Source organism: Panulirus ornatus, chromosome 31 (assembly GCF_036320965.1).
Source record: "Panulirus ornatus isolate Po-2019 chromosome 31, ASM3632096v1, whole genome shotgun sequence".
Classification (NCBI taxonomy): domain Eukaryota; kingdom Metazoa; phylum Arthropoda; class Malacostraca; order Decapoda; family Palinuridae; genus Panulirus; species Panulirus ornatus.
Window position 1 is genome coordinate 12,652,207 of NC_092254.1, and position 24,486 is coordinate 12,676,692.

At 48.6% G+C, this 24,486-nt stretch overlaps 1 protein-coding gene across 4 annotated transcripts in view; it reads left to right on the plus strand.

Annotated features, from left to right (window-relative positions):
* LOC139758826 (uncharacterized) overlaps window positions 1–24,486 on the plus strand; it is a 69,154-nt gene that overhangs the window by 17,599 nt on the left and 27,069 nt on the right. For 2 of the 4 annotated variants that reach the window (XR_011714947.1, XM_071680660.1), the window contains exon 1: window positions 19,972–20,211. The exons of 1 other annotated variant lie outside the window; for it this stretch is intronic. Coding sequence is in view for 1 of the 3 variants with exons in the window: in XM_071680660.1 (XP_071536761.1) it covers window positions 20,071–20,211 (141 nt within the window). In the remaining 2 variants the exon portion in view is untranslated. Of the gene's footprint in view, window positions 1–19,971; window positions 20,212–21,433; window positions 21,789–24,486 lie in introns of those variants that run through there. One more of the 4 variants, XR_011714948.1, reaches the window with a different exon arrangement.

The window sequence follows — 24,486 nt, forward strand, 5'->3', positions numbered from 1 at the left end:
ATGGGATTGGGGTGGGCGGTTGTTTAGTGTTAGTTGGGGTCATTACATCGTGTGGATGTTTCGTTAATGTGGTGATTGCAAGGGGTGGGGTTGGGAAGGGATCTGTGAACTGCGAGGCTGGGGTGAGGTTTTTTTTTGATTCTGCGTGAGGGTCGGTGGTTAGTCATACATTGGTCTGATAAGCTGGTATATATATATATATATATATATATATATATATATATATATATATATATATATATATATATATATATATATATATATGTATATATTTCTTTTCTTTTTCATACTATTCGTCATTTCCCGTGTTAGCGAGGTAGCATTAAGAACAGAGGACTGGGTCTTTGAGGGAATATCCTCACCTGGCCCCCTTCCCTGTTCCTTCTTTTGGAAAATTAGAAAAAAAACGAGAGGGGAGGATTTCCAGCCCCCCGCTCCCTTCCCTTTTAGTCGCCTTCTACGACACGCAGTGAATACGTGGGAAGTATTCTTCCTCCCCTATCCCCAGGGATAATATATGTGTATATATATATATATATATATATATATATATATATATATATATATATATATATATATATATGAAATATATAGAATAGTTACCACGTACTCCCTGAGTGTCGTAAAAGACGGCACTGAAAGGGAGGGGGGGGGGGGCTGGAAATTCCCCCCCCCCCATCTCGTTTTCAATATTCCTAAAGAAGGAACTGAGAAGGGGGCCAAGTGAGGATTTTCCCCTCTTAGACTCAGTCCTCTGTTCTTAACGCTACCTCGCTAACGCGGGAAATGGCGAATATGTATGAAGAAAAAGATTATATATATTCTTAGTATAAAAAGATGGACAAGTGTGTCTATTTCTACATCTTAAAGTGAACTGGTGTAGAGGATTTAGGTCCATTGAAAGTCCTCCATGAACTTGACGTGTGTTGGGGGCAGTAAAGTGCGTTGCGATGAGTGGAGGTTTACAGGGGCAGCCAAGGGTGCGTTGTGGGGCGCTGTAGTGATGATGTCAATTCTGTTAAGGCTTACTCGTTATCTAACCCCCCCTCCCCCCCACACGATACGGCATCTCTTTTGATAAGAAGTTTAAGATAAGTGTAGGTTTAATCTCTCGTGTAGTGTGTGTGTGTGTGTGTGTGTGTGTGTGTGTGTGTGTGTGTGTGGAGTGGTCCACTGGCACTGTGGCTGAGCTCGAGAGAGAGAGAGAGAGAGAGAGAGAGAGAGAGAGAGAGAGAGAGAGAGAGAGAGAGAGAGAGAGAGAGAGAGAGAGAGAGACTTTTGAGGCATGTTAAAGTCTGCTTTTCTTTCGGACCTCAAGCCCTTTTGTTGATGTGGCCGGACCTGGTCCCACTGAATCGGCAGTGGCCAGGAAACCATCACTGGAGTGAGGTGCGCGCGCGCGCGCGCGTGTGTGTGTGTGTGTGTGTGTGTGTGTGTGTGTGTGTGCTCACATAGGGTAAGGGCTGGAGTTCGAGTGAATTAAGTTTACCCCCCACCTCATTTTGCATTACTCCTTCCTCACTCCCTCACCACCTCTCTCTCTCTCACTCAAATGGGTAACGCGGGCCGGAGTCCAGTTATAAGATTTACACACACACACACTCACACACACACACACACACACACACACACACACACACACACACACACACACACACACACACACACACACAGACCCATCATGTGGTACTCTGTCATCTGGCTTTTCCCCCATGTCGCACAACAGAGGCCACAAATCTTATATGAGTGTAGATGGACCGTGTGTGTGTGTGTGTGTGGATCACTGTTGAGAATCGACCTTGGAAATGACGTTCCCTTTTGCTCGAAATTGCGGGGAAAGGTTTGCAGAATAGTGCAGTGGAGCGCGGGGAGCAGGAGGGGGTTGGGTGGGTAGCTATAAGGTCCCTGACTGCGATGATGTGGAGGGAAGGAGGTGGAGGGAGGGAAGGAGGTGGAGGGAAGGAGGGAGGGAGAAGGTCTCGTAAGCTCGAGAGAAGAGACTTCGGGTATTTGGCAAACTTCTTGGCTGAGTGGTTGGTGCAGTGTGGGTGAGGGGTATCGAGGGTTCACGATGGGGTCAAATGTGGTGTTTCGTGGTGTCTGGCAGTGGTGGTAAAGCGACTTCGCCCTATCCTCTCCACTGAGGTAGATTGAAGCAGTGTCTCGAACCCGCGGTTGGGAAATTGCTTCGAACCTGAAGCGGAAATGTATATCAGTTAAAATTTGATGGCCACCTTCCCTCTCCGCCAGCAGATAAGGAAACGTCCGGAAAAAGAGGCAAAAAAAAAAAAAAAAGGAAATAAGAATAATGAATTTAATGTATATTTTCTCTTGATTATATTTCTAGGCCAAAAATATGGTCGTCCAGAGTCGAACCAGATGAGTGAGACCAAATCCCAAAAATATGATCGAGTCGAAGCACTTGAGTGAGACCAAATTCGTGCATCACAGCCATGGGTCATCATCCAGTGTTGTGATTTACGGTATACAGTGTACCCTAGTCCGCCTAGTGGTACGATCTAGTACTGTGCCTCTACCTGTGGACACCGATAAGGTACAGCCATTCGAAACCCTGGTGCACCTTTTTTGTTGTTGTTTAAGAGGTTTCAAAGGCCCGACTACTGATCTTAGAAGACGGTCGAATCCCCTTTGGTGGGGTGTTCCGTGAGACGCCCCAAAAGAGTGTTGTAAGAAAGGCAGACTGTCATCCTCAAGGGTCGTGCCGTCGTGCTCAAGGGTCGCACCGTCGTGCTCAAGGGTCGTACCGTCGTGCTCAAGGGTCGTACCGTCGTGCTCAAGGATCGTACCGTCGTGCATTTATGGATCTGGAGAAGGCATATGGTAGAGTTGATAGAGATACTCTGTGGAAGGTATTAAGAATATATGGTGTGGGAGGCAAGTTGTTAGAAGCAGTGAAAACTTTTTATCGAGGATGTAAGGCATGTGTACGTGTAGGAAGAGAGGAAAGTGATTGGTTCTCAGTGAATGTAGGTTTGCGGCAGGGGTGTGTGATGTCTCCATGATTGTTTAATTTGTTTATGGATGAGGTTGTTAGGGAGATGAATGCAAGAGTTTTGGAAAGAGGGGCAAGTATGAAGTCTGTTGGGGATGAGAGAGCTTGGGAAGTGAGTCAGTTGTTGTTCGCTGATGATACAGCGCTGGTGGCTGATTCATGTGAGAAACTGCAGAAGCTGGTGACTGAGTTTGGTAAAGTGTGTGAAAGAAGAAAGTTAAGAGTAAATGTGAATAAGAGCAAGGTTATTAGGTACAGTAGGGTTGAGGGTCAAGTCAATTGGGAGGTAAGTTTGAATGGAGAAAAACTGGAGGAAGTAAAGTGTTTTAGATATCTGGGAGTGGATCTGGCAACGGATGGAACCATGGAAGCGGAAGTGGATCATAGGGTGGGTGAGGGGGCGAAAATCGTGGGAGCCTTGAAGAATGTGTGGAAGTCGAGAACATTATCTCGGAAAGCAAAAATGGGTATGTTTGAAGGAATAGTGGTTCCAACAATGTTGTATGGTTGCGAGGCGTGGGCTATGGATAGAGTTGTGCGCAGGAGGATGGATGTGCTGGAAATGAGATGTTTGAGGACAATGTGTGGTGTGAGGTGGTGTGATCGAGTAAGTAACGTAAGGGTAAGAGAGATGTGTGGAAATAAAAAGAGCGTGGTTGAGAGAGCAGAAGAGGGTGTTTTGAAATGGTTTGGCCACATGGAGAGAATGAGTGAGGAAAGATTGACCAAGAGGATATATGTGTCGGAGGTGGAGGGAACGAGGAGCAGTGGGAGACCAAATTGGAGGTGGAAAGATGGAGTGAAAAAGATTTTGTGTGATCGGGGCCTGAACATGCAGGAGGGTGAAAGGAGGGCAAGGAATAGAGTGAATTGGATCGATGTGGTATACCGGGGTTGACGTGCTGTCAGTGAATTGAATCAGGGCATGTGAAGCGTCTGGGGTAAACCATGGAAAGCTGTGTAGGTATGTATATTTGCGTGTGTGGACGTGTATGTATATGCATGTGTATGAGGGGGGTTGGGCCATTTCTTTCGTCTGTTTCCTTGCGCTACCTCGCAAATGCGGGAGACAGCGACAAAGTATAAATATATATATATATATATATATATATATATATATATATATATATATATATATATATATATATATATATATATATATATATATGGGGCTGATGGAACACGGTGGTTTACTGTGCATTTTTCATCAAACATTTTATTCTTTTTAATTGAAGTTGCATTCCCAACCTGTAGCAATTTACCGAAGATTTTTGTGACGAGGAACATTCACCTTTTAGCCTATATCATTTATTTTGGTGTCATCAGGACCAACTGACATTCGGATCGATCATATATATATATATATATATATATATATATATATATATATATATATATATATATATATATATATATATATATATATATGATGTCAACTGAGACGGCACTGGGGGCTGAGGCCCTAATTAAGGCCTTGAATATTATGATGTAAGTAGGTACTTCATACCATTGAATACCATGTACTTAAGTACTTCTTGCTCTTGAATATTATGTATGTAGGTGTTTCATACCATTGAATATTATGTACTTGGGTGCTTCATACCATTGAATGTTATGTACGTAAGTACCTCTTACCCTTGGATATTACGTATGTAGGTGCTTCGTACCATAGAATATTATGTATGTAGGTACTTCATACCCTTGAATATTATGTACGTAAATACTTCTTACCCTTGAATATTACGTATGTAGGTGCTTCATACCATAGAATATTATGTATGTAGGTACTTCATACCCTTGAGTATTATGTACGTAAATACTTCTTACCCTTGAATATTACGTATGTAGGTGCTTCATACCATAGAATATTATGTATGTAGGTACTTCATACCCTTGAGTATTATGTACGTAAATACTTCTTACCCTTGAATATTACGTATGTAGGTGCTTCATACCATAGAATATTATGTATGTAGGTACTTCATACCCTTGAGTATTATGTACGTAAATACTTCTTACCCTTGAATATTACGTATGTAGGTGCTTCATGCCATTGAATATTATGTATGTAGGTACTTCATACCATTGAATATTATGTATGTAGGTACTTCATACCATTGAATATTATGTATGTACTTCATATCATTGAATGTTATGTATGTCTGTCATTTTCTCTCCCGAGAAATACGTCTTTGTTCTTGTGGAATATTTGACGAATCGATTGTAAACACAGCAACGAAAAACTGAATTAATAAGGGAGCCATTATTTATTGACATTAATTAGGGATATATTATTTATTCATGGATGGGCCAAGAGTAATAATGATTTATCCACAGGTTCAGGTGAGTTTGGTCGGGTTAATGAGGGAGTGCCACCAGGATAATGATGGGCAGTGGGTGGATGCCACCAGTGTCATGATGGGCAGTTGGTGAGTGCCACTAGTGTCATGATGGGCAGTGGGTGGGTGCCACCAGTATAATGATGGGCAGTGGGTGGGTGCCACCAGTATAATGATGGGCAGTGGGTGGGTGCCACCAGTGTCATGATGGGCAGTGGGTGGGTGCCACCAGTGTCATGATGGGCAGTGGGTGGGTGCCACCAGTGTCATGATGGGCAGTGGGTGGGTGCCACCAGTGTCATGATGGGCAGTGGGTGGGTGCCACCAGTGTCATGATGGGCAGTGGGTGGGTGCCACCAGTGTCATGATGGGCAGTGGGTGGGTGCCACCAGTGTCATGATGGGCAGTGGGTGGGTGCCACCAGTGTCATGATGGGCAGTGGGTGGGTGCCACCAGTGTCATGATGGGCAGTGGGTGGGTGCCACCAGTGTCATGATGGGCAGTGGGTGAGTGCCACCAGTGTCATGATGGGCAGTGGTTGACACAAGTGTGTGTGTGTGTGTGTGTGTGTGTCTATGCTGTACTCAGGACATGTACTGATGCAGGGTACGTCCCTGAAACCAGCTGTACCACCACTGGAGTGACGGTACAGCAACAGCTGCAGCTTTCTGTACCACCACCACTCCCCTCCCCTTGCCCCTCACACCACCACCACTCCCCTCCCCTTGCCCCTCACACCACCACCACTCCCCTCCCCTTGCCCCTCACACCACCACCACCACCCCTCCCCCCAGGCCTGACCAGCTGCACCCTGGCAACTCTTGTTTTTGCCGCCATAAATTTCGCTCACACGCGCTCTGAGGAGCCGCTCCTCTCCTCCTCAGCTGAAGGCTTCCCCCCCAACCCTCCTCCTCACACCCCCAAGCCACCAACGGCGGGGGAAAAAATCATATATTCTATCATATGGGCACCACCACTAAGCCACGTAACCCCCCTCCACTCCCTCCATGGTGTAGATAAACCCTCCCTCCTCCTTTCCCCTTGCCTTGCCCACCGTTCCCCCAAGCCCACCCCCTCCTGGTGGGTTGCAGGTCCCCCCATCAAGTCCCTGCTGCTGCTCCACCTCCCCCGTCCCCCAGGCCGTCGTCGTGCCCACGTCACAGCGGGGCCCGGCCGGGCCGCCCGCCCAGACCAGACGAGTCCACCGGAATGTTACAATGAACGCTGGGTGACCAATCCTCAGCCAGCGCAGCGAGGACCCATTTTCTTGCCCTCCACGCCCTTCCCTCGACCCCTAACTAACTCAAACGGCAATCAGACGACGCAGTATATGTCGTTCATGAATATGTGGTCGTTGGAAGGACGAGCTTGGATGGGATGAGGGCGAATAAATAGCTAGAAATACCCGGAAGAAAATCGGCAGCTGAGAACTGCTTTCAGTGAGGCGAGACTGCGTGGCCACCAGTCTGCCCCGCAGGTGTCTGTGTGTACGTTTGTGTGTGTGTGTGCGGCCGTGTGTGTGTGTGTGTGCACGTGTGTCCGTGTGCGTACTCGCGCGCGCGCCTGCCTGCCTCTTGACCTTTTCAGGTTTACGGGTAGTTAAGGCGGCATTACGGTGGTTGTGTGAGGTTCTGGAGTAGAGAGTTCGTGTTTACTGTTGTGTAGTAGTGCTGAAGATGGCGGGCGAATAGTCACGCTACTCCGATGGAGGCCGGTAGAATAGTCACGGGACACTGTTACTATGGTCTACACCTAGCCAGCTGGAGTTGGGTGTAGGCTGGGAGGGGCTGTGGGTGTAGGCTGGGAGTTGGGACACAGAGGCTGAAGGGGGGAAAACCATCTTCCGGGGTCAGATTAGCCCGGGGCCTCTGCTGCCCTCCTTCAGGACCTGCGTCATGAGTGAGCAGGTTAAGAGGGGGGGAGGGCCTCCTTTTCCCCCGTCCTGCAGTACTAGGCTTGGCCTACCTCCCGTCCTGCAGTAAAAGGCTTGGCTTACCCCATGATTACACCATGCAAGAAAGGTCTGTCCCCCATGCTTAAGTACAAGGCACGGCCTGCCCCCACCCCCGTCTTGCAGTACAAGGCACGGCCTGCCCCCCCGTCCTGCAGTACAAGGCACGGCCTGCCCCCGCCCTGCAGTACAAGGCATGACCTGCCTCCGTTCTGCAGTACAAGGCATGGCCTTGCCCCGGGACTACAGCAGGCTAGGAAGACCTGCTCCCCGTCCTGCAGTACAAGGCATAGCCTGCCCCGGGACTACAGTATAAGACATAGCCTGCCCCGGGACTACAGTATAAGGCTTGTCCTACTCCGGGACTACAGTACAAGGCATGGCCTGCCCAGGGGCTACAGTACAAGGCATGGTCTGCCCCGGAGCTTTAGTACAAGGCATGGCCTGCCCCGGGGCTACAGTACAAGGCATGGCCTGCCTAGGGGCTACAGTACAAGGCATGGTCTGCCCCGGAGCTATAGTACAAGGCATGGCCTGCCCCGGGGCTACAGTACAAGGCATGGCCTGCCCAGGGGCTACAGTACAAGGCATGGTCTGCCCCGGAGCTATAGTACAAGGCATGGCCTGCCCCGGGGCTACAGTACAAGGCATAGCCTGCCCCGGGACTACAGTACAAGGCATGGTCTGCCCCGGAGCTATAGTACAAGGCATGGCCTGCCCCGGGGCTACAGTACAAGGCATGGCCTGCCCAGGGGCTACAGTACAAGGCATGGTCTGCCCCGGAGCTATAGTACAAGGCATGGCCTGCCCCGGGGCTACAGTACAAGGCATGGCCTGCCCAGGGGCTACAGTACAAGGCATGGTCTGCCCCGGAGCTATAGTACAAGGCATGGCCTGCCCCGGGGCTACAGTACAAGGCATAGCCTGCCCCGGGACTACAGTACAAGGCATGGTCTGCCCCGGAGCTATAGTACAAGGCATGGCCTGCCCCGGGGCTACAGTACAAGGCATGGCCTGCCCAGGGGCTACAGTACAAGGCATGGTCTGCCCCGGAGCTATAGTACAAGGCATGGCCTGCCCCGGGGCTACAGTACAAGGCATGGCCTGCCCAGGGGCTACAGTACAAGGCATGGTCTGCCCCGGAGCTATAGTACAAGGCATGGCCTGCCCCGGGGCTACAGTACAAGGCATAGCCTGCCCCGGGACTACAGTACAAGGCATGGCCTGCCCCGGGGGCTACAGTACAAGGCATGGCCTGCCCTGGGGCTACAGTACAAGGCATGGCCTGCCCCGGGACTACAGTACAAGGCATGGCCTGCCCCGGGGCTACAGTACAAGGCATGGCCTGCCCCAGGACTACAGTACAAGGCATGGCCTGCCCCGGGGTTACAGTACAAGGCATGGTCTGCCCCGGAGCTATAGTACAAGGCATGGCATGCCCCGGGGTTACAATACAAGGCATGGCCTGCCCCGGCGCTACAGTACAAGGCATGGCCTGCCCCGGGGTTACAGTACAAGGCATGGCCTGCCCCGGCGCTACAGTACAAGGCATAGCCTGCCCCGGCGCTACAGTACAAGGCATGGCCTGCCCCGGGAGTACAGGCAGGCCAGGAAGACCTGGCCCCGTGCGGCGGTACAAGGTTCGGCCCGCCCCGGGACCACTTGTTCTTCAGGTCTCCTGTGTGAGAAAACTGGTAGCCACTCCTTGGCTGGAATACCTGTCTTGTTGGGCCAGAGGCCGCCGCGGGGGCCCCTCCTGCACCTTCCGCCCAGCCCCGTCATGCCCCAGGATCTTCCCTGAGCCCCGCCTTACCTGGCTCCCTCTCCTCCCCTTCCCTCCCTCCCTCACACACACACACCTCTCGCACCCTCATCTCGCACTCACCACCACACTGGGCATCGTCCGGGGCAGCCTACCAACCATCCAACTAGCCAACCAGCCAGCCAGCCCCTGAGCTGTATGTCTGCCCCACACACACACACACACACACACACACACACCTTCGTTTAAACGTTCACACAGTGTGTTCGATTTTCCCACTTGGCGTCGAGTTCGTGCGCCCCGCCTTCGTCAGGAGGATGGTGGTGGTGGTGGGGGGTGGGGGGGGTGGTTAGCCTCTGTCGCCATCCGGGTGTGGCTTTCGACACGAATAGATGTGACGTCACGCGTGTCTCACCTGAATGGTGGTACCAGAGGCGTTGCGCGCGCAACCGCTCCTCCGTCATCCATCTGTCCTTGGGTCAGACGAGGTTAAAAACTTGTCGAAGTGATGATGCATTTTAGAGGGAAGGGGAGGGGGTGTCTCCTCCCCCTGGGTGGGGTGTGTGTGGTGGTTAGGCTGCTCACAGAGCCAACCACACCCCTTGGGGCTGGGGTGGGGTGAAGGGGGAGGGGGTCGCTAAAAGGGGCCAATCAGACTCCTCCTCTCCACCCATCCCTTCCCCCCCCCACCCTTTAAGAGGGCCAACCAAAGCGTCCCCCCCTTGGTAGACTCAACCCACTTTGCTTGCCACGATCGGTCGGGGGTTTTAACTGGGCAAGTGCCTAGGCTTCATGGGTGTTTGTGTGGTCCACATAGTGTGTTACCCACACACACACACACACACACACCACACGGACACACACACACACACACACAGCGCACGGACACAAGAAGCCCCTGATACACCAGGCGGAGAGCGGGGTCCTTTGATGGTGTGGTGGTGCTGCCAGCCCCGTGTGTGTGTGTGTGTGTGTGTGTGTGTGTGGTCACTCTCCCTGCATCCCTCACCTCCTCCAACACACTGGTCAGCCCATCATCTTTTCCCTCAGTCTGCCCCTCGACCAAGACACCTTTCTGAGGTCGAGCTAAACTCCCCCATGGTCTGTCGTAGGAGCCCATGGAGTGCAAGCGCCAGATACCATGAGAGACCATCTCCTCTGGCCCCTCTCTGGCCCCTCTCCTATGGACTCTGAGGAGAGCTCTCCTCCTCCTCTCCCTCCCTTCCTCCTCCTTCGGCAGATCAGTTCGACTTTCGAAAACGCTTCCTCGGCCAAAGAGGATGACGCTCCGCTTCCACGTGGGAAACGGGCGACCCCCTCATGCAGCGATGAGACACACACTCCGTCGGCAGGGTAGGAAGCCTGGCCTCCCAGGTCAAGAACTCCTGCTGGAGGAGGAGGAGGAGGTGGCTGAGGCTGCTCAGGCTCTTGGCCCAGGCCGTGGTCCAGCGTGGCCAGAACTTGTCTCACACGAGAAAGAAAAAAGAAGAGAAGAATGAAGCTTTTCGCCGATCTTTTCTCTCTCCCTCAGTGTTGTGGCGAGTGTGTTCACCTCCGTCACCAAGCGTCGTGTTGGGACGTCTCATTTACCCTCGAGTCTTCAAGAGGATCCTATGTAGGAGCCTGAGTCTTGAATCGGCATCAGAACTAGACCTTTAGAATCTGTTGACGAGGTGATATAAAAGCTTGGATCATATCTTCCTAAAGTTCACTTGTCGGGAGTGCCTTCCGAACTCACTTACTTACTGACGTAATATAGAGTCTCAAACCGTGTCTTCTTAGAGTTGAGTCTTCGGGAGTGCCCTCTGAACCTGTTCATGATGTAATATAGAGTTTTAAACCGTGTCTTCGTAGAGTTGAGTCTTCGGGAGTGCCCTCTGAACCTGTTCATGATGTAATATAGAGTCTGAAACCGTGTCTTCTTAGAGTTGAGTCTTCGGGAGTGCCCTCTGAACCCGTTCATGACGTAATATAGATGCTTCAATCATACATTCTAAGAAAGACGAGTCTTCGGGAGTGCCTTCCGAACCTGTTCATGACACAGAGGTCCAATTCCCATCTGTTTCTTGAGAGTCCCATCTCAGCACAGGTGCTGCCCTGGGAACCTGTTGAACACCGTTCATACATTCCGTCCCGCTCTTCATTTACCGCACGTAAATGTGGCTCGGTCTGTAAACAACATAGCCGATCAGACGTCCTTCTTTTTTTTTTTTTTGTGTAAATCATCAAGAATTATAAGGGATGAGGAGGAGATGGTGGGGTGTGTGTGTGTGTGTGTGTGTGTGGGATATACGGTGTTGAAGGATGACGCTGGTTGAGACCTGGAGTTTGTCCATTCATAAAGCGGCGGTGGTCAGCCGGGTTGGGAGGAGGAGTGGAGGGAGGCCCCCGGTTGGCGTTTGGCATTAGGAGGCCCCGTTGGGTGCGTCCTGGCCCCCAGCACCCGCCCAGATGGGTGCGTCTGATGATGCCTGCCCCCCCTCCTCCCCCCCACCCTCCGACCTGCACCCACCCTGGCCTCAGCACCCGCCACGCTCTGTGTTTCTGGTGTCCACCCGCACCCACCCCGGATGCTATGTACACCCACCTCTGCCCACTACACCCACCTCTGCTCACTACACCCACACATGACCACAGCACCCACACTGGTCACTACACCCACACCTGCCCACTACACCTACCCTAGCCACTATACACACCCTAGTTACTACACCCACACCTGACCACAACACCCACCCTGGTCACTACACCCACACCTGCCCACTACACCTACCCTAGTCACTATACACACCCTAGTCACTACACCCACACCTGACCACAACACCCACCCTGGTCACTACACCCACACCTGCCCACTACACCCACCCTAGTCACTACACCCACCTCTGCCCACTACACCCGCACATGACCACAGCACCCACCATGGTCACTACACCCACCCCTGCCCACTACACCCACCCTAGTCACTATACACACCCTAGTCACTACACCCACACCTGACCACAACACCCACCCTGGTCACTACACCCACCCCTGACCACTACACCTACCCTAGCCACTATACACACCCTGGTCACTACACCCACCCCTGCCCACTACACCCATCCTTGCCACTATTCACACCCTAGCCACTACACCCACGCCTGACCGCAACACCCACCTTGGTCACTACACCTGGCCACTACACCCACCGCTACACCCCTGGGGACCAAGATACAGGAGATAATATGTCTACATGACGAGCGGTGCTTAGAATTATGTAATTTTCCTGTTGTATTTTGTATCTCGGAGTACATTATGAGCAGACACGAGTTTTTTTTTTAAGACCTACGTATTATCAAAGGTATGACATCTGTATGTGATGTAGGTGAGTGTGTGAGATGGAAAGAGTGTGAAGGGAAGAGTGCGTGAGGAAGATGGTATCTGAGAGTGTACGAATGGGGTGATTGCGTGAGGGTAGAGTGTGAGGGGGGGGAGAGAGAGAGTGCGTCAGGGGGAATAATGCATGTGTGTGTGGGGGAGGGGGGGGGATAAGAGTGCGTGAAGAGAGAGTGTGTGTGTGTATGTGAGATGGTGAGTGTGTCTGGTTGTGAGTGTACAAGGGAGGGTAGTGTGTGTGTGTGTGTGTGTGTGTGTGTGTGTGTATGTGAGATGGTGAGTGTGTCTGGTGAGTGTACAAGGGAGGGTAGTGTGTGTGTGTGTGTGTGTGTGTATGTGAGATGGTGAGTGTGTCTGGTTGTGAGTGTACAAGGGAGGGTAGAGTGTGTGTGTGTGTGTGTATGTGAGATGGTGAGTGTGTCTGGTGAGTGTACAAGGGAGTACGGTAGAGTGTGTGTGTGTGTGTGTGTATGTGAGATGGTGAGTGTGTCTGGTGAGTGTACAAGGGAGGGTAGTGTGTGTGTGTGTGTGTGTGTGTGTGTGTGTGTGTGGGCCGGCTGTTGTCAGCGGGGCAGGTGGTGTCGGCGTGAGGTTCTGGGAAGCGGCGGCGGCGGCGGCGGCGGCGGCGGCCGCCGCCGCCACCACCAGGTATGGGGGCGTCTGGGGTCCCTCCCCTCCTCACCTACTCCCCCTCCCTCCCTCACTGCCTTCTGGCTGGGTGCGGCTCCCTCACAACCACCACCACGCCTCACACACACACACACACACACCACCTCATGACCCAGACTCCTCCTCCCCCTCCTCCTCTCCTTCCCTCACAACACCACCAAGAACCACCATGTCTCACAGACGCCAAACTCATGACTAGGCCTCCCTCACAACGCCTTGCGCCTCACACAGGCCATCTCAATGACATGTACCCCCCTCACTAACCCCTCACCCACGCATGATACACGCCACCTCATGTCCACTCGACCTCATAATTCAAACACTCTTTAACTCCACTCCAGACATGGTCATGCGTGAGAACCCTCATTATCATGACCCGAGGCTCCTCATGTCCACAACAACATTGGCCAGGCACCTCATATGCACATCAACATAACCCTAAGCTCCTCATGTAAACTCCATCATATCATGTTGGAGATTCCCCATCCTCACACCAACATACTCTCACACCTCATAGTCACTTCAGCATGCCACATGCTACTAATCAAACCTCAGCCCTACGCCAGATGTTGGTGAAGAGAAAAAGAAAAATATGGGGAGAGAGAGAGAGAGAGAGAGAGAGAGAGAGAGAGAGAGAGAGAGAGCATGTTTCGTTCGGTGTGTACCTGTATGTAATGTACGGGGGGGGGAAGGGGGGAGGTACTGTACCCATGGTCCCATCTCCTCCCCCCTTTCCCATCTAATTTCTCGAACTTTCTCTCCTGTCACGCAACTTTTCTTTTTAAAAAACTTCTCTGTATGACGTCCGTATTTTCATTATATTTTCAGCTCCCCTTCCATTTCGTTCGCCCACTACTCGTATACCGTAAAAGTACTTCCTTACATCTTTACTTTTTTTTTTTTCCTAACAAGTTTTCTGGCTTGATTTCGTGGTATATCCTGAGGTTTGGTTTTGCCTTCCTGTCTTTCAAAGAACTGTTCACTTCCGCCTCCCGCCTCCCATGGTGGCCCACTTCACATAGTCTCGAAGCTCCCGTTATCATGCCCATCTCTTCTTCATTGTGGTTCCATATCTTCCTTGCCTTCCTATGGACCTCCTCTATCACTTCTTTGTGCTGTGAGGGACGAGGGAACCAGACGAGAGAGAGAGAGAGAGAGAGAGAGAGAGAGAGAGAGAGAGAGAGAGAGAGAGAGAGAGAGAGAGAGAGAGAAGAGCAGGGGAAGTGGACAGCTTCCTGGAGGTTTCCTCTTTATCCATATCCTCGCATTCAGCTCTTTGACCCCCACCCACCCACACCTCCAGCAGAGAGAGAGAGAGAGAGAGGGAGAGAGAGAGAGAGGGAGAGAGAGAGAGAGAGAGAGAGAGAGAGAGAGAGAGAGAGAGAGAGAGAGAGAGAGAGGTTTATCCATATCCTCGCATTCAGCTCTGTGACCCCCACCCACCCACTCCTCCAGCAGAGAGAGAGAGAGAGAGAGAGAGACAGACAGTCAGTCTCCTATACAATCCTCCTGAAGGAGGAGCTGTGGGGAGAGGCTAGGTGTACACAACGTTCGAGTCCCAGATCCCTATGGCAACACATCATATTCCTTCGGCTTATTTCGGGATAGATAATGTTCGTCTTAACGCCCTTCTGTCACTGTATATCCAATGGACATTTTCTCGGGGCTTGGGTACACTTCGAGGAACCAGGTAACAGACCAACTTTTGTCTTGGTCCCATTGTAAGGCGATGCAGTTCTCCCTAGTGTTTACCTACATTATGATAACCTAAGCATCATCTGCAGACAGTTCAGGTATCAGTTGAGTCCTTATGACAGATCATTTCTACCGATGAAGTGTGTGTGTGTGTGTGTGTGTGTGTGTGTGTGTGTGTGTGTGTATCAGTTGAAGGCGTTAGTCACGGACAAAACTCCATACTTGAGGCTAGGTCTTAACTGAAATATATATATATATATATATATATATATATATATATATATATATATATATATATATATATATATATATATATATATATATATATATATATATATAAGGTTAATGAAAGGGAGAAATAAGGAGAAAGGGAAATCTTCTAAGAGCTTCTGGAGAGAGGCACGTCATTGTTGTTCGAAGAGACATGAAGGGGTAAAGAGGTCCAGAGCTTCTCCGTGTAGGAGAAGAATCAGACCACCACACACCTCTTGAGTTCCCAGCGGTCACAGCAGTGATGTGACGCAGTAGCTTGCCAAGTAAGTACCTGCTCCAGCTCATGGCGCGGGGGGGTACACAACACACCAGCAGCCACTTCTCAAAAGCAGAAACCCAATGAATACCCGTAGAAGACATAGGGCCAAGGTTCGAGGTTAGAGTGGGAGCGTTCCTAAGTCGGACCGCTCTGGTGGACTTGACTAGTGTTGATCATGTAGAGCCAGAACCTCCCCAGATATGAGGCCATCTTTTCATACAATGTGCGATAAATCCATCGTATAATTGGAGCAACTGTTCAGAAGGCATAAGAATGTATGGCCTCTGGATTGGGACTCGCGGTTTCGCAGAGACAGACTTCACCGTCTGTGCAAGTGTGTGGTTTTCCAGCAACGATCAAATGTTACGATGATACCAGGCGTGTTTCTTGTGATGAGTAGTGTGGAGTTATAGATTCATCAAAAGAGAGGGGAGAAGGTTGTGACGGAGGAGGTTTTAGAAAGAGAGAGAGAGAGAGAGAGAGAGAGAGAGAGAGAGAGAGAGAGAGAGAGAGAGAGAGAGAGAGAGAGGTACACAGTGGGTTTAAATACGGCATCGAACATGGCTAGGATGCGTCTACCCCACTGGGATATCCTGTCCGAGTCTGAGTTCGTACAGGAAGTAGCTCCGAGACGAGACAGCAGAGAGAGAGAGAGAGAGAGAGAGAGAGAGAGAGAGAGAGAGAGAGAGAGAGAGAGAGAGAGAGGATGGAGAGGATTAGAAAAGTGGGAGGAATGTAGCTTTGAGTCAGCATTTGGGGGCATCTGGTTATCGGTGCCACGAAGGAAATCCGTCGATGGAAAGAAGGAAGAGAGTTGGAGACAGGAGAGGATCCTGAGGAATCCCCTTGTGGTTAGGGGATGGGAGAGGTTTTGATCCGTCAACAACAACGGAGACAGATCGGCTAGAGAGAGAGAGAGAGAGAGAAGCCTAGTAGATACGAGGTAACAAAGTGAGGGAGGTAAGACAGAAGAGGAACATGGAGGTGGGACCCCAATGCCATATCCTTTTAAGAGCTTTTGACATACCAAGATCCACAACACATATTTCCCCAAGTCTCTCGTGCAGGATGACCAGACAGTAAAATAAGCTAAAGGAAAGGATCTTGCCTTACGTAATCCATACTGATGATCAGAGAGATTTGAAGTTTCAAGATGTCTCAGGAAACGGGAGTTGAACATGAATAAAAAGAAAATACTTTGGAAATAGTAGTTATACTGGTCAGAACGGCCTCCCTCCTAGGATGTGCTTAGGTATACTTCAAAGACGAGGAAAAAGCTCCAGTCTCCAAGAAAAGCGGAAGAGACGAGCAATCACATGCCATTTAAGTTTGAAAGCACAACGCTTTCATATTACATTGTGAGATACCATCTGGTCTAAGCTCAGACTGCTTGTGTCTAGTACGAAGAGAGATTATAGTTAGGGGCATCGAATTAGTAAGAGGAGCATCGGGGGATGAGGGAAAGTTATGAGTCATCCAGTGTAGAGTTAGAAGAGAAACGAGAGAGAGAAGAGAAAAACTGTCTGTATGAGTGGCAGGTAGAGGACCATCAGAACTGAAAGGCGAAAGGGGAAGGTAGTGCGACGGAAGTCGCCAAGAGGATGAAGAAGAGAGGTCGTCCCGCTTTCCTTGTGCTAAAAGAACGCTTCCTTACACATACATAACATACCTTCAGCTCGTCAAAGGTATAAACAAAGCTGGCTGCAAGACAGAGGAGGGAGTTATTTTTCAGTTCGATATGCCATGTCCCTTGACCGAATGGCCTCAGAACAAGAATGGTTGAACCATGTTATATGATATATTTCGTAATATTTTAAATTCTCTATAAAATGTCTCTCATTTTTTCCCCCTCGACTTCTCCCCCCTCTCTTTCGTGTTTGAGCCCCGAATGTGGCACAATCCTCGACGCCTGAGTTGAGGGAGTCATGGGACAGCTTGTGTGAGGCATGACTCACTGGTGGGTATGAGAGGCATGACTCACTGGTGGGTATGAGAGGCATGAGTCACTGGTGGGTTATTGTGATAGTCATGAGTCACTGGTGAATGTAAGAGGCGTGAGTGACTAGTGGGTGTGAGAATCACGAGTCACTGATGTATGGGTGTGAGAGGCATGAGTTACTTGCTGATATGAGTCATGAGTTACTGACAGGTGGGTGTTAGGCATGTTACATGTGTGTGTGTGTGTGTGTGTGTGTGTGTGTGTGTGTGTGTGTGTGTGTGTGTGTGAGGCATGAATTAATGATGCTGTGAGTCACTGATGGGTGTGTGAGGAATGAGTCACTGATGGGTGTGTGAGGAATGAGTCACTGGTGTTTATGTGAGAGCCAGCCATGGATCACTGGCGGGTGGTGGGTGTGAGAGGCATGAGTCTCAGGAGTTCTGTGTGTTTATGAGGGACGATAGCAATGAGGAATGTTGGAGTGTATGTGTGCGTGCGAAGCATAAGAGTGAGACGGATGTGAGAAGCATATGAGAAGAATTTACATGGGAGAGCCAGGTAACAGAAGTTCTGACGAGGTATATCTGCCAAATAGAAATTGCATCCTTATATCTTAATCTACATAAATAGAAAGAGGATTAGGTACAGCCGAAGTGGTGGCTGTGTGACTGCTGTGACATGGGCAGAAGGAGGAGACCCCTGAGGATGTATCTGCAAGACAGACGTTGTAAGAATCATCAACTCGAATAATCTCTCTCCCGCAACCAAGCAGGATCAGCAAGGAAGTCCCACATTCCATGGGCCGAGAAGTGAAAGGAGAATTTTCTGGACACATATGAGCCGTGTGTTTTTCTTGTGATTGGGTTATGGTATCGCGATCTTTCCGTTATTTTAAGACGTTCGCTGAATAAGGAGTCGGGTTAAATGATCTTGTACCCCGAGTACTACCAGCCTAGCTGAACGATTGTTCAACGATCGCCTACACCAGTCTACCAACCTAGTGCGATCTTCCTCCAGTCTACTAGCCTAGTACGATCTTCCTCCAGTCTACCAGCCTAGTGCGATCTTCCTCCAGTCTACCAGCCTAGTACGATCTTCCTCCAGTCTACCAGCCTAGTACGATCTTCCTCCAGTCTACCAGCCTAGTACGATCTTCCTCTAGTCTACCAGCCCAGTACGATCTTCCTCCAGTCTACCAGCCTAGTACGATCATCCTCCAGTCTACCAGCGTCGTACGATCTTCCTCCAGTCTACCAGCGTCGTACGATCTTCCTCCAGTCTACCAGCCTAGTACGATCTTCCTCTAGTCTACCAGCCCAGTACGATCTTCCTCCAGTCTACCAGCCTAGTACGATCTTCCTCCAGTCTACCAGCGTCGTACGATCTTCCTCCAGTCTACCAGCCCAGTACGATCTTCCTCCAGTCTACCAGCCTAGTACGATCTTCCTCCAGTCTACCAGCCTAGTACGACCTTCCTCCAGTCTACCAGCGTCGTACGATCTTCCTCCTGTCTACCAGCGTCGTACGATCTTCCTCCAGTCTACCAGCGTCGTACGATCTTCCTCCAGTCTACCAGCCTAGTACGATCTTCCTCCAGTCTACCAGCGTCGTACGATCTTCCTCCAGTCTACCAGCCTAGTACGATTTACTCCAGTCGACCAGCCTAGCTGAACGATGAGTTTGTTACATGATCGTGTACCTCAGTCTACCTGCTTAGCAGACATAATGAATTTTTTAAATGATATGCACCCCAGTCTACTGGCCTAGCCCGAATCTACTGCCCTGGGAAGTAGTAGGTATTAGCCTAGCTTAATAATCGTGATACTAGGGTTTTCCAAATTTATCTAAATAATAGTTCAGCAACATTCAACACAATCTTTTGATAATGTAGTTTATAGAATTCGTAATTTTCTCCGTGAAACACGAGTGGGGTTCTGCGTATCTTCAGGTTTGCTGTCTACTTTGTGCCCTGACAACAGTGATCTTGGCAACACGCACAAAAAAAAAAAAAATGGAACCTCGTCAGCCTGTGATTGGTTCTTGGTTCTGAAACAAAATACAGTGGCGTGGATAAAGGAACATGTTACAGTGGCGTGGATAAAGGGACATGTTACAGTGGCGTGGATAAAGGAACATGTTACAGTGGCGTGGATAAAGGAACATGTTATCCGACTAGATACAATTTCCATTCATTTTGGTGCCCCATTTACTTTATATATGGTTCCTCACCATGTGGAACAGTATATGCAAAGCGAGATTCATTGTCCAGTTCAACACATAAACAAATAATATTTACCATCTCACCTCGTGCTTAAACTTCAGAACCCTTTATTCTTATATTCCCAATGAACCTTTACGTTTATTGCATTGTCACTATAATAGGAACTAATAATGTTTGCTCTTCTAAATGCAATACACTTCGAATCTTATCCCATTAAATCATAAAGTTAATGCAAGGGGCAACCTTGTCCCATTAAAGCTAAAGGCGTGGCCATCACATTTGCTGTTGATCATTATCCAAATCACATTCTTTCATCCTTTTATTTATTTATTTATTCATTTATTTAGCTTAACCTTATAGGATTTCGTACTTGATTTCATGTTACAAGAGTCCATAATCAGATCTTGTTAGACATCGTATCCTGCAGAACCCGTCAACAAGCTAACAGCTTTTCGGGCTGTTTTCCCTCTTCAGGTCCCGGCTCTCGCCCCTCGATTCCTTGCAAGCATTTTGGGTTGTCTTCTCAGTTCAGGTCCCGGCTCGCCTCTCGCTTCCCTGCGAGGTCTTTGGGATGTCTTGCCAGTCCCAGGTCTCAGCAGGTCGCCCGCCTCTCGCTTCCCTGCGAGCTTTTCAGGTTGTCTTCCCAAGTCCCAGCAGGTCGCCCGCCTCCCGCTTCCCTGCGTGCCTCCCTCCACCATGGCCGAGCCAACAGGTAAGCCGTGGGCATGGTCCAGGTAGACTCTACCCGTCCCACACCCGCCCCCAGGCTTCACTGGATGCCAAGACCCAGGCCGCACCTACCTACCTACCCTCCCTCCCTTCTGAACTACCTGACAGCCAGCCTTTTACAGTACTAATAAACTTTCGACCTATGCTAACCCGGATAAAGTTACTTTCTTCTAAGTCTCCCGGCTGTGCATATTATTTTTGCCTGTTCACAAACATGTTGCAGTTACTTGAGAGAACAGGGTTTTGAAGCTGGGGTTTTTAGTTTCTCATTCATGGAGTGAGAAACCATTCTGTCTGGAATGTATAATCAGTAGGAAATATTCCTCCAGCTTCACGTTCACTTGGTTCTCACTTTTCTCAGATGGTGAGGGAATGTGCACGTACACACCCGCAGTTTCCTATCAGCGTGGAGAAACAGTAGTGGGTAATTTCTTGTGGGCAACTATTCTGGGTACCCACACCTTGTGTCCCTGCCCTGCCCAGGTGCCTGCCTGTCTGCCAAGGCAGCCGCCCACCCAGCCGACCCCCACACCCCGACCCCCCCAACCACCTACCTACCCAGCCGGCTGCCCACCTGCCCGCCTCGGAATCAGGTACTGGGCTGAAGACAGTGGTAAACTTGAGACGTCTATTGGACTCAGGTTCCTGTAAGATGAGAGAGGAATTTTCAACCTCGGTGCTCATGGAGGTGATGGTTTTATTTCCCGGAGAGAATCAATATTGCCAAGATGCCACTTGCCTCCAGCTCTGGAAATAAAAATATGGCTTGTTTTCTAGGAATATTTAACAAATTTTGAGTTATCCATGTTCTTTGGGCTTGCAGGAGAGTGTAACACTGACTTCTTGTTTGCCAAGTCTTTATGAACACAAATACTTCGAATTTAATGTGCACATGAGTCACAGACTCCTCAGTTATCATGAAACATATTGGCGTAAGTAAATGATCTGTATTATCACATGTAGAGGAAAAAATATCATAAAAGCAACATAAGATTGCGTAGTGGTGTGTGTGTGTGTGTGTTTGTGTGTGTGTGTTCGTACGTGGGTGTGGGGGAGTGGACAGGCTCCAGTGCCCTGAGGGCAGGTTGGAGAGTGGGGTATGACGCACGTACACAGGCACACACACACACATACACACACACACACACTTACACTCCTACAGCCACACATGCCTTCACCCTGATGCTAGTAGAGTCCCAGTGTGTACAGTTGGGAGTGTGTGGTGTGTGGTGTGTTTTGGTGGCGGGAGTGTGTCGACTCCTTGTGGCCAGAGACATTTATTAAGTGATTCTCTGCGGTGTCTCCAGAGAGAGATGAATCAGCACGCTGATATTTTTGATGATATAATCTTTTGACAGTGAGTGCTGAGAAACCCCATCCATAACGTGAAACAAAGTAACAGTGATTACACACCACAAAGCTGGTATTGCTCAACCAAAGGTGTTGAGGAGGTGTTCTGTGTAGTGCAAGTTGATGCTGTGATATTCGAGAGCTGACATTTCGTTATATATGGTTTATACGAACAAATTCGTGCTGAGAAAACAGGATAACCAGCTAATAGTAAGTTCGTTTCTGAATTGGAAATATTTTTTAACTGATTAATGATATCTAAAATGTCATCCTATTTAATAGGTTGTCTTTATTTGTTATACAATTACAACTTGCCTCACAAAGAATTTAAGTGACGGGTCACCATGTCTTCACCATTATCACCATATTCTCAACACTTGAACTCTAGCACTAACGCCATGTCCGTAATATACCCATCATTCTCCACCACAGTCACCATATTCTCAGCACGACCTCCAACACTGTCGCTATGCCCATAATACATGCACCATTTCTCCACCACTGCCACCATATTCTTAACATTAACTCGATCTGCAACACTACTTTCATGCCCATTATATACATCATGTCTTCACCACTATAACCATATTCTCCACTCTTGATCTCCAGCACTTAAAGCCAAGCTCATAATACATCCACTGTATCTCCGCCCCCACTCCCATATTTTTCAACACTTAACTCGATCTCCAACGCTATCGCCATGTCCTCAATGCAGCCACCACTTCGCCACCATTATCACCATATTCTTAACACAAACACGATCTCCAACACTGTTGCCATGCCCTTATGATGCAGCCATCATGTCTCCACCACTTCCACCATATTCTCAACACTAACTCGATCTCCGACCCTGTCGACATGCCTTTAATTACTATAACTACCAAGTCGCCTCAACTACCACCACAGTCTCAGCACTACCTCCGTCTCCAGCTCCTTTCTCCCACATGCCCTCAAAACACCTACCGAATTCCCCACCGCCAACGTCATATCCTCTACACTACCATGGTCTCCAGCATTACCATGATTTCCAACGTACTGTCATCTCCAACACATCCACCATCTCCAACAATACCATCAAGTGCACGCGGTGAACACCATCCCTTCAGTGTCTCTGCATTCGACGTGGTCCCTATATTCTCAGTAATGTGACTATATTCTGAGCCCTACCACCATATTTATTTTCTCCCCAATATAAATGTGTTACCCCTGTTAATATCACCAAGTCTTCAGTAATTTTAAAACGTTTATATCGAGCATTGTTACCATGGACGCAACAATATACCAATATGTCTCCAGATTACTATTAAGCCACCATGTTCACACCATTATCATCTTGTATGAAGCTGTATCAGCAGCATATGTGCAACCTTTATAAAATAGTAACATTGTATCTTTACCCATGTCATTATACAGTTAACACTACATCAGTACAATACATTGCAATACAATAACATTATGGATGTGTCTCCACCAACATCACTGTCACACCTAGAGCACTTCTTAACTACACCGTATCCTGAAAACTACATTTACCTCAACAGTACCAGTCAGGTGTGCTCAACATCGACCCCATATCACTAAGACCACAGTATGATACCATGGCCAAGCTCCTCATCATTATCACCAACTCCCCAAATATACCGCTATGGCTCTAACGTTTTCCCTATGTTATCACAGGAACATTTTCATTAACCATATTCACAACACGATCATCATGGTCCCCCACCCCACCTAAACAGCGACCATGTTGCTGATTCTCGTCAACAGCTGCCGACATTACCATGATCAAATCTCTATCCTCAAAATTATCACCATGTTTGTAACATTGTCATGGCCCTCAGTAGTAGCACCTTGCACCATTACTAATGTCCTAAACATTGAAACCATGTCCTCAAAATTATCACCGTGTCCGTAACACAATCATGATCCTGCCCTCTCACCATTACCATAACACTATCTCATTGCCCACAACAGTAACATTATTTGCATAATACCACCTCCATGCCCTCAACATTATTGACGTATCCCAAACAGGATTAGTTTAGTGTTGTCTCAGTCATTAAGTGGGTAGTTGTTTTCTCTTTAGGGTGAGAGGGGACACCAAAAATGACCAGCTGCAGCATTAGATATATTTTTCTTGAAGTTATTTAGATTTAATGTTATTTGCCTACGTTTGATTTAGTGGTATTCTGGAAGTGGCAACTGCTGTACCACCATTTATGATCACCTCACTAGGTGCCATTAGCAATATTTATGTAGATATACAACAGTAATGTCAGTGAGTGTAGGGCTACTTGGATTTTGTTCACTGATTTACTAAAAGCAGTATTTTTGGTGAAAATATAAAGTTGGAGGATATATTATTAAGATTAAACAGTACTGAAAACTGCTCAAATTCCTTAAAACCTTATGTTAGGAAATGGCCTCCTTGAAATTTTTGGGATCAGTCTGTCAACATTCATAGACTGTCATTTGCTTCAACTTTTGACATCACTCAAACATCACTCATAGACTGTGATACTTAAATTCAAGAATCTTATGGCAAAATTTTATAGTTTAGGAAGTAAATTCAAAAGTCGTAAAAAGCAAATTTGGCATTTAAAGATAGAATCAAAATGAGTAATTTGCAAATTTACGTCCTTATGAAGAATTTTATTCATGCTCATTCTGATACATCTTTTATCCAGCCAGTCTGATGAGACACCTTTTATGTGGCCATTCTTGTGAGACACCTCTTATCTGACCATTCTAATAAGACACCTTTTGTCCCTTGCCAATACTTAAAGGGTTGAGGAACTAATTAGTATTCAAGAAGCTTTACTACCAAGGACCTGGTTTGGGTCCTTTAGTTTCCATATTCATCATATCTCCAATCCAGTCATGATCTTTGGTATCTTAGATCATGCAT